The 17,880-nt window shown below is 33.5% G+C and overlaps 1 protein-coding gene across 8 annotated transcripts in view; it reads right to left on the reverse strand.

Annotated features, from left to right (window-relative positions):
- The window catches only part of per (period circadian regulator), a 64,034-nt gene that overhangs the window by 24,626 nt on the left and 21,528 nt on the right, over positions 1-17,880 (reverse strand). For 7 of the 8 annotated variants that reach the window (XM_074172651.1, XM_074172650.1, XM_074172656.1 and 4 more), the window contains exons 2-5: positions 6,026-6,157; positions 4,213-4,293; positions 1,926-2,104; positions 549-665 (exon numbers count right to left, since the gene is read on the reverse strand). In XM_074172651.1, coding sequence (XP_074028752.1) covers positions 549-665; positions 1,926-2,104; positions 4,213-4,293; positions 6,026-6,111 — 463 coding nt within the window. In that variant the 5' untranslated portion in view covers positions 6,112-6,157. Of the gene's footprint in view, positions 1-548; positions 666-1,925; positions 2,105-4,212; positions 4,294-6,025; positions 6,158-14,761; positions 14,966-17,880 lie in introns of those variants that run through there. The other variant, XM_023157128.2, reaches the window with a different exon arrangement.

The following is a 17,880-nucleotide window of genomic DNA, read 5'->3' on the forward strand; positions in this document are numbered from 1 at the left end:
TCTCCACCGAGGTGAAGACATACCATGAACGTAAGCAGGTAAGTACCTAATAAGTAAGCAGTAAAATGTCGTTCAAGAATTAAAAGATTATTGTAGGCAAAGATTGGTGATCAAAAATAAAAAATATTCAAGATTTCAGGCAGACTGCCTTTTCAAAATATTCACTTTGAAAATATCTTTTTCCGTCAGTCAAATTTTCTTTGAAAAAGTAATAATCAAATAAAAATACTGCAGCATCAGGCTGGGTTTTGGTCTCGGCCAATAAAATGATAGTAAAATCATAATTATAAACCTTGAATGGATAAAACTCAAATAGTAAGGTCCTAAAAAGTAAAAAATATCGAATGTCCTAAAAAATCAAAAATATCGAATTTGCCTTGACTTATGGATATTTGTTATTCTTGTTTTGTTAAGTGAAATGTGGAATTCAGATATCAACCCTTGATAGTGAGTGGTGTGATGTATTGTTATATGAAAATGAAGCAAATGTTAACTACAGTTTTCAGTTTTAAGGCTCATTCTCGATGGCACCAAAAAAATGTAATTACCTGTAACAGGTTCAGCTTGGGATATGATTGTATCAGGTTTTTCAACAGTCTGGTTCTCTACAATATTCACGTGTACTGCTACTTCCGCAGGTGTTGGAGGCACAACAGCGTCAACTCCTATGAAAAATCAAAAATAATATGTATCCATATCCATTACGTTGTCTTAGAGAATAGCAAAATTCAATGAAAATATTGAAATGTATTGTGTTGTACTAAAAGTTCATACAAAAATAATGATACATTTATATATAGTGATTAAAGGAGCAAATAGTCATAACTTCTTTCCGGATAACAATCATAACATTTGAATAAATACTCTGAACATTTCCTCTGAACATACTCTGTACTGTCAAATTACACTTTGGTAAAATTGTGACCAGATAAGCGTTGCATATTCCAGTTTACTTCTGATGAATGAACGATATAGTATTTTTAAACTGTCTATGCTAGAAACACTATAACAGATTCGTAAATAGTAACCAACTTATATTTTCGAAAACGTAAAAGCTTTGTTGATGTATTCATCAAAGATGAACTTAGTTTCAAATATGACTCCCAAATTTTTGAAAGCCAGACATCTCTCGAGCACTATTTACTGAGTAATCAAAAGTTTTGGGGTTACGATTTCGGTGAAATCTGTTTTAAAAAAAATCTGTTTAAAATCTGTTTTTCCGTTAACCAGCTGTTGCACCCCTACGAACGACAACCCTCAGAAGTCGAAACTTGTGCGAGCTAAGGATTAACGAGGTCTTACCTTTTAACGTGTGATTCCTAACACGGGTTGGACGATAGCAAGTGCAGATCGATCGTTCAGACTAGGGCTTGAACCACCGACCAACACGGTAGTCAATTCGAGTGAGTAAACAAAGCACCCACGCCGAACCGCTTGGCTACCGACCGACCATACAATACATCTGAAAATACCAAGATTCACCCAATTTTGAAACCGCAAAACTATTATGCTGTCACCTCTTTTGAAGTGTGATACAATTATCAAAGTCAGTTATTGAATCAAAGTTCAGATCATCTGCAAACAGAATGACCAGAATGCAGTACAAGACATGAGTCATTCATGAATATGAGAAACAGAAGGAGGCCAAGATTGGATCCTTGAAGGACACCTGGGGTAGCTAGATCAGATTAGATTGGGTAATATGAGACAACATTAAAATTTCGAGTTTAAAGACAGTAGTATCTAGTTGAAAGTCAAAAAAGTATAACTCAGAGTTTCTAGCCGGAATTTCCAAGTTAAAAATTAGAATCATTCAATTCTGACATCAAATTTGTGAAAAATATAATTCCGAGATAAATGTCAAAAATGTCGTAGATTTGTAATTTGCGATTTGACAACAATTTCATCGATTGATCAGTACTCACCCATTGCTGATTCTGAGGGCTGCTCGTTTTGATTTGGAGTACGGCTTTCTGAAGAAGCGATGGTGCTACCATAAGCAGGAATTGTCGGAAGATTGCCGTTGGAGTTGGTGGATTTGAACTTTTTCTTTTTGTGTTCTTTCTCTTTGTTGCGCTTTGATGAGTGTACACCAGTGCACACACTAGAACAAAGAATGGAATGGGAACATAGTTTGGCATAAAAGAAAATAGTCATTAAAAAACATGAAAAAATTTCAATAATCCACTTCAGGTGAATTGAATTTGAATTGAAAAGATAACACTTTTCAACAAAGATTTGTTGTAAGTGAAATTTTATTTAAGTACTTCTTCATATATTACCTTGTGTAGCGTTCCTATAGATATATGTTTCAGTCAAATGCTGGGAGTACAAAATAAATGGGTGAAAATGATTTTCATGTAATTCATTGTTTTTATGAAAGTAATCGTTCCGAAATCTCCTTTTCTTTCAGTTTCTCTCTAACAGAAACTTCTTGTATGCTCCACATATTTTTATAAAAATGTTTATTGTGAATATTTTTGCATTTTTGCAAGGGGTTCATTTCGATGTTGATTTTGTTCTTTGTTTCTTCGAAATTTTCCCAAATTTTTTATTTTCTAAAGAATGGAGAAGTAGAAAGCCAAAACGTGTACCTTCCCTTTTTAATTCAAACGAAGTTTTTATAGCTGGGATTGAATCAAATAGCCATAAGTAGAGCAGATTAACCTTTTTCAGTGACAAAATAATCTTGTGCAAAAATTGCATGTTTCATTTAAAAAAGGGGCTGATGAGGATCAAGTTGCAACAGGGCATAATTTCGACTCTATTAGGTTAGCTAATGGAATTTAACATCTCTGTTTGACTAACTAATTAATTCACAACGTTTCGATTATTAGTATTCACAATTATCTTCTGGTAATTACTGATTTATTGCAGCCGATCATGAACAGATTTTTTATTTTGAGCTGAAGTGTACCGACAAAAATTATACATCGAAGTAGAAGAATTGAATATTTTAATTTGTTTAATTATTGTATCACACAATGTGTCTTCTGATCGTTCAGTCTGGATATTCGAGGTTTTGAATAACTCCCTGGAATTTATTCAAGATATCTACTTCATCTGGAACTTGTGAAAGTAACTTTACATGTTCCTGTTTTTGTTCCTCTTATTCCACATCCAGTTATTAAAACGGTTGCCCCTGTTTTGTTTTCTTTTCATTACGTTCCAGCATCAATATTTTCATGGACTTATCAATGTCTACGGACATAACCATTTCGTCGTAGTTGAATTTGCTGATAGTTATTCGAGAATTGCCTGTCTTCTTCCAACAGTACTACCAGTACGGCTGGTGAAAACACAAAACTTTGAAATTGGCAATACTTCATAAAATATCCTTTATGGTGGCAATTTAATAACTGCAACAAAAGTCTAACTGTAAAACTGCAAGATATCTCATGCATATGGTACTGATTGTTGCCCGCGGCTTCGCCCTCGTTGAATTCGATTTGTCACATCTAATTTCGTGACAGACCATTTTAGACAAATAGTTACAATATTTTTTTCACTAATCCAAAACTTCAGAACTGCTGGAGTTCAGTACAATCCGTAAACCCCTATTTTCCCCTTTGGGGGTGGAAATTCTTTTATTTACGCTTTACAAAGAACCCACCTGCATATTTCAAGATTCTAGGTTCAATAGCTTCGGCTGTACGTTAATATAAGAGTGTTAGTCAATCAATAGGTACCTAACTAGGATTACTTTGTCACTAAAAGAAGTTAATCTGCTTCAGTTACGGCTATTTGATTCAATCCCAGCCATAGCAGCTAGTATTGTATAAGTGGGTACCTATCTAGTGACTTACACTCTTATATTAACGTACAGCCGAAGCTACTGAACCTAGAATCTTGAAATATGCAGGTGGGTTCTTTGTATCACATAAAACCTTTGTAAATTGTAGCCTACATATTATTCTGATGTATAAGCTGTATTTATGTGAAGTTACATCTAAATCCGTTCAATCGTTAAGGCGTGAAAAAGCCACAAACATAGATTCATACATCCATCCTCACAAACTTTCACATTTATATTTTTATACTCCTGCAGTATATTAAGACTAATTCTGTTTACATTTGATAAAGTAATTCAACGACAGATAAAGAGAAGTTCCTGCCACTTCTTTGCTATCGTATAAACGAAACATCAGGACTCGGGATAGGTCAAAATTATTCAAAAAAATTCGTTATATGAACCGAAAAAAAGTATCTTACCTTCCATCGGGATCTGTAGCTCCACAGTATCCGCTACTTCCACTTGAATTGCTCCCGCTGTGTCTCGATTTTGAACTAGCACTGAAATATTAAATTCAAACTTGAATTTCTCTTGAAGTTAACTTTAAGCAAATATTTACATTGAAAACCCCCCAATAGTAAATTTAATTTGATACTCATGATACTTATATAACAAAAATAGTGCAAGTAGAATATGGTCATTTTGTCGATGGTGCCACTCATAAGTGGAAAAATCGAGTCTGAACTTGGCATTTCGTTCTGTTCAATGAAAATTAATACTTACAAAACTTATATGTAACTTTTATGGAAATGAGAGACGTTCATTATTATTATCAGCATAAAATACAATTACGCTGAATATAGGGTTGGATCCGAATATTTGAAAAGTTCGATGAGTGACTTTTATTGTTAAAATAACAATATACTCTCTCACTCTATCGAAGAATGATCATTATATTACCTTCTTTGACCTAAAATACGGTAGTTGATCAGACTCCATTCCCGAAGTTCTAACACATTTGACAGAATCCAGAATCATATACCTGTATTAATCCTAGCGTACCAAGAATGGCGGTTTTGAATTTTGAAGTGATCATTAGATCTGAGAATTATGTGCTCTGAGCAGACGCAATCCTTCAAGATTGACAGCTTTCCGCATTTGCCCGGCCAAGATTTCTGCCTTATTGCGGCAAGTAAGCATGATCTTGAGATTTGAGAGTAATAAAGGCATAATTCCACTAAGGACGCGAATAATCAGAACAACTATCTTAACAGTGTGGGCTTCTCTCCTTGGATTCCTGTGCTCAGATATCCGTCCGAATTTCCGGTCAACTGCGGAAAGTATTCGTGTGTGCTATGCTCGTGAACAATTTATAACATGAATTCAAGCATGTTATTGCTCTGTAATTCTAAGGAATCGACAGATCTCACTTTTTGGGGAAAATAACGGGCCGCCCCTTGACAAACCATTCCGGAATCTGCTGCTTTCCCTCTAGCCATGTGTTGAAAACTCTGGCCAGATGACGATGGGTTAGGGTAGGACTAAAGTGAGTGGGTTTATTCGACCCTCCACCGCAACCCGCAAGGGTTTATTGTGGCTCAATGAAGACGATGGGTGCTTGGTAGTTTCTTCCACCAGCTATTATTATCATTATTAGTCGATCATATGCCGAAAAGATACAGGTATTGTTCCAAAAGAATATCTTGCTGACAAAAACAAAAATTACTTGAATTCTCATTACTGAACAATTAACAAGCATCGATGTGAAATTTCAATTCCAAGCTCAGTTCATGATTATTTAGGTTACCTAGTAATATTTATCATGAAAAAGACCAAAGGCTACTTTTGACGAGAATGAATTTCAGTATAGTTCATTATAGAGTTGTATTTTAATTCAGTAAGAAATACAAGAAACTAGAGCTTGGTTGCGAAAATGAAAAGGATTTTGAATGAAAAAACCTGGTTTCCACAAAATAATGTTCATGGTGATCACCTATAAAGTGTACTTCAAGTTATGATCCAATTCAATAATCAACTATTATTTTATGTTACAAGCAAAAAATCACGAAAAATTTTTCTATAACCCAATAAGAGTACTTTCTTGAGCAAATTTCAAATGTCTGTGTTTTCCTGTATAATCATTTTTTTAATTTTCATGGTCGGTTTTTATACTTCAAAACTTTTCACAAGCAAAACAAATTCCTGACAACCTAACTCACTGCTTTTCATTAAACGATTACATAAAAGTGGGTTCATATCAAGTACTTGTTTTTAATTAACCCTTGATCTTACCTTCGCTGGGAATTGGTGTTGCTGCAGCTATTCGAGTATCCTGAATCGGAAATTTTCGTGGTGGTAGTTCCAGATTCAGATTCCATAGTAAAAATATGAAATCGATATCGTCCACTCACTTACAAGAGATATCTAGAAATAAATGGTTCAATTATATTTTTTCATTTCTTCCAAAACCATTTCATTTATGAATTATACTAACATTTGAGTGATTAGGTAACGTTGCAATAATTAATATAAAATTGTTCACAGGACTGATTATCATGTTTCCAAAACTGCCATTATTCAGCAGTGAACACAATCGTAAGCTAAATAATTTTTCCTTTTCGATCGTTATTGTTAATAATATAGTTGGACTATTATCGAAACGCTAATAGATTTTATCATCTCAGAAATTGGAAATTCTAATATTCGTTTTTATGAAAAAAAAATGTATATTTCCAAAAAAAACGGCAACCTTATCAACAGAAATATATTCATTATTATTATTATTATTAGTAATTTCTCATGATAAAACCGGATTCATTGGGGAAATGAAAGAAAGGAATTACCCATCCCTGAACTCAATATTTCTTACAAATTCCAAAGTATCTGTCAGAATCCTGAAGGTTTGAAAGCTAGTTAATTTTTGGCGATAATTCACTCCTCTTCAATCATAAAACCGTCATCCCTCAGATATTTCATAGTTATTTGGCAAAGATCTTGTCTGAACATTGCGCTTATATGATAAACGTCCAATTTGTATCAAAAGGATATGGTATACAAGCCACATCGATATTAGGACTATAGTTTTCTGGAATCTCTATTGGAATCAATATGTTTCACATATTAACAATGAATGACTTACGTCTAATTGTTAACTCCTTAGACAACAAAAACAATGTTCATGAGATCTTAAATTCCAAAATGCTCAAAGTCGTTTTCGAAACATGTGGACATATAATTTTAAACCTTGTAAATACTTCTCTTCAAACTTCTAAAATTCCAAATTCTTTAAAAGTTAGTACTATAGTCTATAGTTCCCATTCAAAAGGTAAGCAATACAATCAAGGCTAGTGAATGTAAACCTATAAATACATTACCACCAATAGAAAAAATTCTTGAACTAGCTGTTCATAAGCAGGTACTTGATCATGTTGAAAAAAGTGAAATTTCATTAAATAATCAATCTGGATTTCGTAAAAAATATTCATGTGAATTCGCATTACAACTCACGTTATCTAAATTCAAAAAAGAAGAAGAAAGAAAAAAAGAAAAAAGAATACATTTGTAGTAACTTGATTTGAAGAGGGCTTTTGAAAAAATTGACCGTAATATTTTTCTAATGAAATTAAGAGGTTATAGCATTGATGGTGTTGTTTACCAATGGTTGTCTGACTATTTATCCCATAGAAAGCATAAAGTCAGAGTTCCAGATAATATCTCACAGGAATTGGATATACATATAGGTGTGCCGCAAGGTAGCGTGTTAGGACCTCTGCTTTTCATCTTATACTTGAATGACATAAACTTGTTTATAAATGTTGATTTTGTAAATTTATTTATATATGATGCATGCATGATGCATGCTACGATACAAGCCTAGATAAAGCTATTGATAGAATGAATTCCGCATTAAAGGATGTAAATGAGTACCTCATGGCAAATAAATTGAAACTGAATAAAATGAAAACTAAAAGAATGATTATGTCAACAAAATATAAATGGAACAACCTTGATTTAAATAAGGTAAATCTACAAATCGATAATGAAAACATTGAAATTGTGTCATGTATCAAATATCTTCGATTCCAGTTGGATAATTTATTACTTTTTGGCAATCATCTCGATTATATATGTAAAAAATATCTGAAAAACTATATTCCTTTGCAAGAATTTCTGGTAAATTATTCACTCAGTCTGAAATTACTATATAAAATGCGATTATCCAACCACATTTTGATTACTGTGCTTCTATTATTTTCTTGTTTAATCTTAATCAAACATCTCACTTACAAAAATTTCAAAAACGCGGTATGCGAATTGTTCTAAAAGTGAATAGATTCATTGAAATAGAAATCATGTTACAAACTTTGCGGTGGCTACCAGTTTCTTTACGGTTGTATTAATTAACTATGACATTTATATATAAAATTCTGAATAACTTATCACCTTCATATTTTTCTGAATTTGTTAGTCTAAATTTAGAAGTGCACAAATATGCCACAAGAAATCATACTAATTTGCATTTATGCAGAACAAATAGGAGAAGTGCCATGAATTCTTTATTTTTCAAAGGGTTTGATGCATATAATAAATTACCCAATGTAATTAAATCTAGTCCATCATTAAGTATTTTTAAAAACCAGTTATCGAAATCCTTCCAAAATGCTAGATAGAATAATACCTGGTAAGATGATATTAATAAATATAGTATTTGTATGTTGTTTTTTTCTAGTTATCATTGTATTGGAGCTGCACCTATATTGCAATGTATTTTTAATAGCATATGTCGGTATTTTTCAAACTAGAAATTTTTATTATTTATTTTCAATTTTGAACTATACCAACATTTTTAAGTTTTTAATAATAATTTTCTATTTCTATAATGTTAGTAATATGTTTTATATAATATTGTATATTAGGGTTACCTATTTCAATAAATATATTCTTCTTCTTCTTCTGGTTTATAACCGATCCGGAGACGTATTCTTAACTTATCACATTGATACATTCAGTTATGTCAGAACATGCAGTTCATTCAACGTATGATGATCCGTGAGACGGACGAAAGTGAAGAAACATCGTGGCGAAAAATAGTACATTTCAATGTAGATATAGGTTATATTTGTTGATATCAAGGTATAACTCAAATTATCTGGATTAATTGGGAGCAAGATGAATAAAAACCCCAATCGGTTGAATCCCTTCCCTGTGTGAAGTATTTTGTCAAAAACCGTCAACATTGAAGAAGAAATCCAAAGAAATGCAGCATTCTATTCATTCTTCATTCACGAGTTTCTGAAAATGAATTCATTCCTCTTCTCACTACGAATTTCGTTGAAGGTCAATTCAAATCTCGCCATGGAAGTTTATGACAGATAGGAGACTTTGACACTCTGTTGATACACAGATCACCACTAACCGAAAAACGATAATTGAATAGTGTCTGAAGACGGTATCCAGGAGAGATTTATTTATATTTGAATGAGAAATATCTACGAGTTATTTTCCGGCACATTTACCAGAACCTGCGGGGTAGGTAGTTGGGAGAGATGAATAATTTGAGATTTCATTTGAAAATACTTATTTTCTGATAATTGAGTTACTAATTAATGAGAACAATGAGATGAATGTGAAATTAAAACGAAATGGTGGAAAATGCTGCCACATTGAGAAGGAGAATTTGTCACTGCAGATGTGACACTAATTGGAAATGTCATAATAAAACCCAAATGACTCACGTTCACCATCTTCCAACGGTTGGAGTCACAGAATGTGATAGACGGTAATTGCCAAATCTAGGACGCAAAACGTCTGGATATGACATAAAAGAGCTTTTTGAATCGCTTTAATTTTATCCACCGGTTGTATTCAGCATTGCACGGGGACCACTTTCAGCAGGAAAACAGCTGTGACCGTTGGAAGCTAGCGGATGCAAGCAGCATGGCAGAATTCAATGCTTGCTTTGAATTTATAATTTTATGTACAAAAATATTGACTCTAATGAGATATTTAATGAATTATTTTATTTCTGTCAACATCAAAAGCAAGACTACGGTATAGAGAATAGTAAATAAAATTACTGTCTAAACATTTCGGCAAGATTTGTTTAAGGGCAAAACACAAGCACTGCAGGAAACTGTTGAATCACTGAAGATTAAATCCATTTGAAAAAGCGTTTTCAGGAAGTTTTTTCCACATAAACGCAGCTCTCCAAATGAAACACTTCTTGAAAGTAAAGTTCGAGGTGTACTGAGTTGAACCTCAAAACGATAATACGTATCGCTCTTGGTGGTATCAAAGGTGCCAAGTCACTTGAACACTTCCCGTGAAAGTATCTATAGAAGAGAGACAAATCTCCAACCTTTCTTCGATGTTCTTGAACAGTGAAGGTCGAGGTGTACTGAGCTGAACTTCAAAATGATAAGCAGCCACAGTCCGTCGCGTATTTCTGATACGTACCGCTCTTGGTGGTATCAAATGTGCTAAGTCACCTGAACACTTCTCGTGAAAGTATCTATAGAAGAGAGACAAATCTCCAACCTTTCTTCGATGTTCCAGACTATCAAGGTTACAAGTGATGTTCGCGTCTCCAATGAGGCGAATGGCTCTTTTCAAGATGGAATCCAGCAGCTCCAGGGTATGCTAAGGGGGGGAGCTCCAAACATGAGAATAATACCACTAAAAGATCTTGATCTGAACTCTATAAAACATCAAAAGTTGCTGAGGTGTGTACAGTTTTCTGGTTTAGAACAGGAGGCTGCTTCCAAGGTTTTTGGAAGCAGCCTCCGCAATTCCAGCGACATGATTGTGCCAAGACATATTGCTGTCCATTTTAATCCCCCACAAACTTATCGAAGCAGAAAGCGGAATTGTTTGTCCTGACATTATTATATCAGGATCAAAGACATTCACTTTTTTGGAGAGAACCTATGCATGGGTTTTTGTGGCATTGAAGTAAACCTAGCTACTTTCCCACCAATTCGAATTCATTTTTAGATCCTCATTGAGATATACAACCTTCTGCTGCCAGTGAAGATGTGCATCCGCAACCGGTATCCTGGAATCCAAATGGAATGACGAGACAAGTGTGCTGTCGTCAGCAAAGCAATATATTGGATTCTTGTTTTCTTTCAATAAGTCGTTAATTCGAGAAATGACCTTTGAACGATCATTGGAAAGGTAATTTCGCCTGAAGAATCTAAACCTTTTTCCTCTAATAGTGATCAGGATAGTTGACAGAATATCTGGACAGAATCTGAATCCATTTCAATTTACTCCTCTATTCTGTCACTGTATAGATATCACTTGGAATAATGAAGATATGCCTAACTATTGAAGTTATATCATTGAGATGTAGATAGATACAATTATAATTTGCATTGCAAATGAGCAAAGGTCATTCATTCAATTCTTTCTTTCATATGATTGATATTGGTATCGAGTGTAAAATCATTTAAACTCTGTTTCACTTTCACTAGCTGCAAGGTGCTTTAAATTCATTTCCTTATTTACTGAATTTTGAAATATAAGACACAAGTTGTTGCCCGCGGCTTCCCCCGTGTAGAATTTGATAGTTGTAGTACTAATTAGTACTATGTTGCTGTATCGCTGCTGTTTCAATGTTTTGGCAGAATCAGAATCAACGAACTTATGCATGCGCGGCGTTATAAAACAGTGCTTTCAAAAAATTGTTCTATAGCGCCATCTAGTGGCGAGTTACAGAAAAACTGATAGCCTAAAAACCTTCTCTATGAAAAATTACCTACACATGTCAAGTTTCATCACGATCGGTTGAGCGATGTAGAAGTTTATCACGTACCAACCAACCAACAGACAAACATCCATTTTTATATATTAGAATAAGAAATGGCAATTTGAGATAAATCATTTACCCTCAATTTTCATGGTAGTCTCTGAAAATATATACATATCCGATATCAGGCCACCTGACCTGAAGAAGGTAAATGACATTCTTTAATACACGCTTGCATATAAGTCAAGGTTTTCCAGTTGGCCGGATGCACTGGAAGTCTTTTCAATGCATTTTAAATATACATATGCCATAGAAAAAGTAGACTTTCTCAGGATCACTTATCGTTGGTCATGTTATTTCGAAATATGGAGAATTTGAATCAGTACACACTATTCAATTCAACTTATTAATTTTATACCACTGAAGGAGAATTTCTGCTGTCTCTCATTTTATTTTCGAACCATTACCTATACCAATTACAGTTTAAAATTTCAACAAAAAATTCATTAATTTTTTTTTCATTAAATGAACTTCAAATATTACGATCTTTTTTCAATTACTTCAAAGAAATGAAAAAGAACACAGACTTTCGCAATCTCTTCACCTGGGAAGAATGTCCAAGATGAACTAAAAATAATTAAGCAAATTGCAGTAAACAATCAGGTACCAGGTACCAGTTTCTCTAATAGAAAAAATAATATCAAGTAAAACTCATAAAACAGTTATAAGTAAATTATACCGAAACTGCAGAGAACACAATATAGTTACGTCTAGTAGCACAGGTAAACTTTCAGAAAATATACAATATATACAAAATAACAACAGTTTTCATAAGTAATAATAATTTAGGCAGAACTCTGTTTAATGCAAAACCCAAACGAGATAGAATGAAAAAATCAGGTATATATAGAAAAAAGTATGGTGAATGTTGTGCAGTAAATACAGGCCAAACCGATAGAAATTTTGACGTAAGGCTCCGTGAACACGGAGGCTGACTGAGGCTACTGGTGAAAAATACCTAATGACCAGCAAAGTAAGATTTTCCTTCCTGAATTACACTACTATATTATTTAAAAATTTATTAAACACTATAAGAGTCGAAAACCATTATCTTCCCACTTTCTTATTCACCTGATGTTGAGTGCCTAATAACTTGTCAACTTACATTGAATACAAATAAGTATCCATTCAAAGATTAGGGTACAAAAAGTTCGAAACATAGTGAAAAGAAGATAGGAAATATTTCAGAAAAGGTGATTTTGATATATTCTCAGAAATCATCTTCTATTTTGGAGATAGTAAAGAGTAAAAAATATTGCAATTTCCAAATAGTCGCAATTGACAAGTCTGCCATTATTGAAGTTCAATGCCAATCGAAAAGTTACTATCGTAAAACATTCTTAGAATATTTTATTGCTTCCCTAGTGACGGAAATTTAAGTCAGAAATTTTTTAAATCTATCTATGTTTTTATTCGACAGTTCTTTGAAATATGCCAACTTTTATGCAGACAATTTATTATAAATACAGAGTAACATTATTTTTCTGTGAAATGAATTTAATTTTTTGCTATTAAATAATGTCAGTAAAAAAATATAGTATATAACACGTTATTAAACGTGTATTGGCTATTATTCAATAATTTTCGAATTGCAAACAAGAAGTTCGTTGTTGTTTGTGGTTGTTGTTTGTATGTTATTCCTTTGTAATTTCAGTTTTTTATTCAATAAAATTGTTATTTTCGGTTAGTCTTTTTTAATTTTTTTCAGGGACTTCAAATCAATTTATATTATATTAGACAATGGAAGTCCGAACTGATGAAATACACCACGAAACATTGTCAACCACCTTCAAACAAAAGAAGTTCGTAGCTATGAAAAGTGAAATTTAATTATTGAGAGAGAAATAAAAACGTTGACACTTCCATTGAAATAATTCACAAGATGTACACCATTCATTCACACATACATATACGCGTTTAAATTTTGTTTTTTGAGGTTGAGTTCGTTGAGTAGGGCTCTTTGACAAGATAAAAGCAAAAGTGCTCATATAATAGAACAAATAAATATAAACTAATCACACTGATACTTAATAATTATGTTTTTATGATACAGAACTGATTATTTTCATCAAGCATAAAAACGATGAAACAGTTAAGGGCTAGGCAGCCTTTACAAAATTTCACAGTACTCTTATTTACGCAAATCATAAAATTTTGATTTCAAAAGTCAGTTTTTCCACTTTGAATTATAGTTTCCTTTTTCTGGAAATAAAGATATATCACTCGTACATAAACCAACTTCAATAGATCAAAATGCGCGCAATCTCATAATTTTGAAAATTTTGCAAATGAAAAATTAAATTTTGGGAAAAAAGTTTTCGGCTTTCTACTACTCCATCTTGATTAAAAAAATATGTGTTACTTCTTTGCATGATCTACACAACTATGTATAGAGTTACTCCTTTTGAAATTGATCGCTTCCTTCTTTCTTTGGAAGATTCCAACATATTTTTTGTATCAAGATGAAGTAGTAGGAAGCCAAAAACTTTCTTTCCCAAAAATAAATCTCTCCTTAAAATATAAACCTTTCAATTCAAATAAAAATAAAATATTTCGAAATGATATTTCGAAACACAGTAGGTTCTGGTAAATGCATGCCAGAAAACAACTACTTCCCCGGCTAATAGCACACTGGACATTGAATTGTATCCGACAGACCCAAACAACATGCAATCGAGTCCTAGGCGCATTGCTGTTTGGGTCGGATCTTTTCTGCACCGATGAGAGTTAATGGGTGCAGAGATAACCCTTGAATATTTTAAGTTTGATTATTGTATTTTCGATATTGTAGATGGACTTATGATGCACTGTTTGAAACCTTTGGTGTAGTAATGAATATTACTGGTAATATTCATTGCAGATGGAATTGGGACCCCAAGTGTATAATGGATCTTATTATTTTTTCGCTACCCAAGTTGGGATCATCAGGAGATGAATAAAAAATGTTATTTTTACTCAACTGATACTTTTACTCGTCTCTTGATGATGCTGACTTGGTTAGCGAAACTGCTTCGAAAAAATTCGTTCTAGTTGTGGTGAGTGAAAAGAATAATGCATATCTGAGTATAACATGGAAGGATGAACTTAGTTTTATTTTATCATCTTTCTGAATTATAGGTGAGTGAGTATTGCAAGAAGAACAAAACTTTTCAGCAAATGATTGAATGCCAAGTTGTATACATTTCATTGAAACATTTATGAAAATTGTTTAACACTACCTCTTTTAGGGGGTGACAGGGTGCCAGGCCACTAGTTCCGCGCCATTTTTCTATCACAAATCAACATATCGGTCTAGAAGGTCACTACACTTGATCCTACAAACACAATAAACTAATAAAAGTATTAGCCGGCCGCGATTATGCAACGCCTAATGCTATCTGTGCAATGAGAATGACTTGGTCGTGGTGGAGTATTCCCTGTTCGACAGCGTTTAAACGTGGATTGCAACGTGAGGCTAGTATATACAAGGTAGTCTATTTTGGGTACTAAATACTGATTCGACGATTAAAATAGATTCGCTCAAGGGATGTTTCTTTCGATTAAGGAAGGGGTAAGGGTATTTCTTCGTCCTTTTCTATTTGTTTCCCTTCACGAGGTTGGTTATGTGATCGCAGGTATGTTTGTGTAAGGAGGTAGAAACTCATTTGTTTTCCATTTAATGTCACATGAATTACTTGAATAATAAAAATTGAAGAAATAAATATTTTTACGGAAGTATATCAGAGAGAATAAAATTTTTCAGAAACAGTTCAAATTTGTAAAGATGACTACTGATATGATCTTCCACTAAAGATTCAACAAGGTTTTATTTCAAATGATTTTGATTTTTTTCACAGTTGTTACTCAGAACGACTTGAAAAGTTAAACAGGCACTTGGCAGTGATAGTGTTAATAAAAGCACTGTTTGACGTTGATTTGTGATATTTCGTTCCAGAGATGTCAACCTCGAGGTTGAGCCTCGAAGTGATCGACCTACAGTAATCCAGGACGAGGATTCGAGGACCCTAGTGGAGAGTAACTCATCACAAACGGTGCGTGGAATGGCGTAGGAACTGTGCGTCAGCTCCCATACCGTTTTTGATGGTTTGAAACGTATTGGAAAGATCAACAATCTCGAGAAGTAGGTACCCCACGATCCACAGAAATTCTCGCATATCAAAGTCTGTTTTTCTTTGCTTTTATACAACCAAAAAGATCCTTTTTTAAATCGTCACGTGTTATAAAAGTGGATCTTCTATACGACAACAGGAAACATTCAGGACAGTGGTTGGACATCGTTGAGCAACCCAGGCACTCAAACTCCTCTTTCCCAATGGGCACTTTGGGCAAGTGCCCCGCGATCGATCAAATATCAAAGATCAAATAAAAATCCCTAGTTCCTGTCAGATCACCAAACAATAACCAATATTTATTACCAAAAAAATTATATAATTCGTAGAAATCGAACCTAAACTACTGACTACAATACCAACTTACTAGCTTTTACATGCGCGAAGCTATTCTACTCTCGCCCAAAATTTAGGCTTTCCGACTTCAGCATGCTTAGATAAATTCAAATATATAATGGTATACTAAAAACATACACATTTCAAAGAAAAATCATCAGTAGGTACACTCATCAGTGTGACTTACCCCATTTAAATTGAGGAAACGAAGCGAAGTATGAAGCTCCAAGTTTGAATCAACCAATTAATTTAATTGAGAAATTACAATAAAATACAATTAAATATATGCATATGTTTTCATCTTTAGTGCAATTTCTAGTGCAACAATATTTAATTCATACTTAATTGTATTTGTTTCATAATTAAAATTTAGTAAAATTTTTGTAAAAGTAATTTTTCCACACCGGTAAGTTACTTTTGTGGACTATGTTACATTTATCTATTCGTTTTATGTGGTTGTTAATGAAATTAAATATTCAACCTTGTTTATCTACTTTTTTTGTCTATTCTAACAAAATAGTGTTCTGTCAAAGTCATAAGGGCCCCATTATCCTATTATGCCCAGGGCCTCCAATAGGTTAAAGACGGCCCTGCAGACACTTCTCAAATGTGAAAGCACACCAAAATAAATATAGTTTTAAAAAACTAAAAAACACGCTTTCAAAGAACATCGAACTAAAAAGTTGAAAATATTTTTTTAAATAAGCTCAAAACAATAACGAATGAAAAATACCTACTTGTATTATTATGAAAAAAGCGACGGGCGCTTGATATACAAAAAATATGGCATAAAGCGCCCAAGCTTTTTTCACAATAATACTAGTATTTTTCGTTCATTATTGTTTAAAGCTTATTTTTAACAAAAATATTTTTAACTTTTTAGTTCGATGTTCTTTGAAAGCGTGCTTTTCAGTTTTTCAAACTATATTTATTTTACCTAAACTTTGGGACCAATCAGCCGTATAATGTTTAGAAAAAAAAATTGCCATTGATATTTTCCGATTCCAGAGAGGGAGCCTGAAAATTAGCTACCAAGACCAAGGAAGGCAGAGGGCGCGCATAGGAGGGTTACAAATAAGGCAGCAGGCGCGTGTTGATAAAAAAAAATACTTTTCTCAAATAAAAAATTGCATGTAAAGTGAGTTCGAATTATATCAAGGAGGTTACGTGCGTCATCTGCCCGCGAATAGATCAAGCAATAACGTCGATAATTCTGTCAAATACAGATCCCGAGCTTGAGAGTTACAAACAAACAAACATTCATACAGGTGAAGCTAATAAAAGCGTGGTAATTAATTAAAAAAGACCAAGGTGTGATTCATTTTAATTTCTGCAACCAGGCTAAATCACTTCAGTAGAGTCCGCATGTTTCACAAATCACCGTCCGAAAATCAAACTAATTGAGCATCGAAGTTTTATTTCGCCCATCATACTTACCACACCTCTCGCCAAACGATTACCATGTTTTCAAGCACTTCGATAACTTTCTCGCCGGTAGAACCTTCGCCAATCAGGATCAGGCAAAAAAAGGCATTCGTCAACTTCATCGAATCCCGAGTACACAATTTTCATGCTGATGGAATTAATCGATCTGTGTTACGTTGGCTGGTTGGATGGAAGAGCAATATCTGTCTTGATTTATCATGTGATGCAGATGTTGAATTCTGCCATTTGTTAGGTTAGGTTAGTATCTATTGTACTGAGTAACCTTTCAATAAAAGCATTTATTATTATTATTATTGAAAGTGCACTTATTATTATTATTATTGAACGTGCACTGATGGCGCTTATTTCGATAAAACTGAATACGTATTCACTGAGATATTAATTTTTGAAGTAGACTCATAAAAACGGAGAAAACTTTCAAAACCACACAATATTAGTAGGGGAGA

This window comes from Leptinotarsa decemlineata, unplaced genomic scaffold, assembly GCF_025532065.1.
Source record: "Leptinotarsa decemlineata unplaced genomic scaffold, Ldec_3_MD MMD2_tig00000133_RagTag_RagTag, whole genome shotgun sequence".
Taxonomy (NCBI): domain Eukaryota; kingdom Metazoa; phylum Arthropoda; class Insecta; order Coleoptera; family Chrysomelidae; genus Leptinotarsa; species Leptinotarsa decemlineata.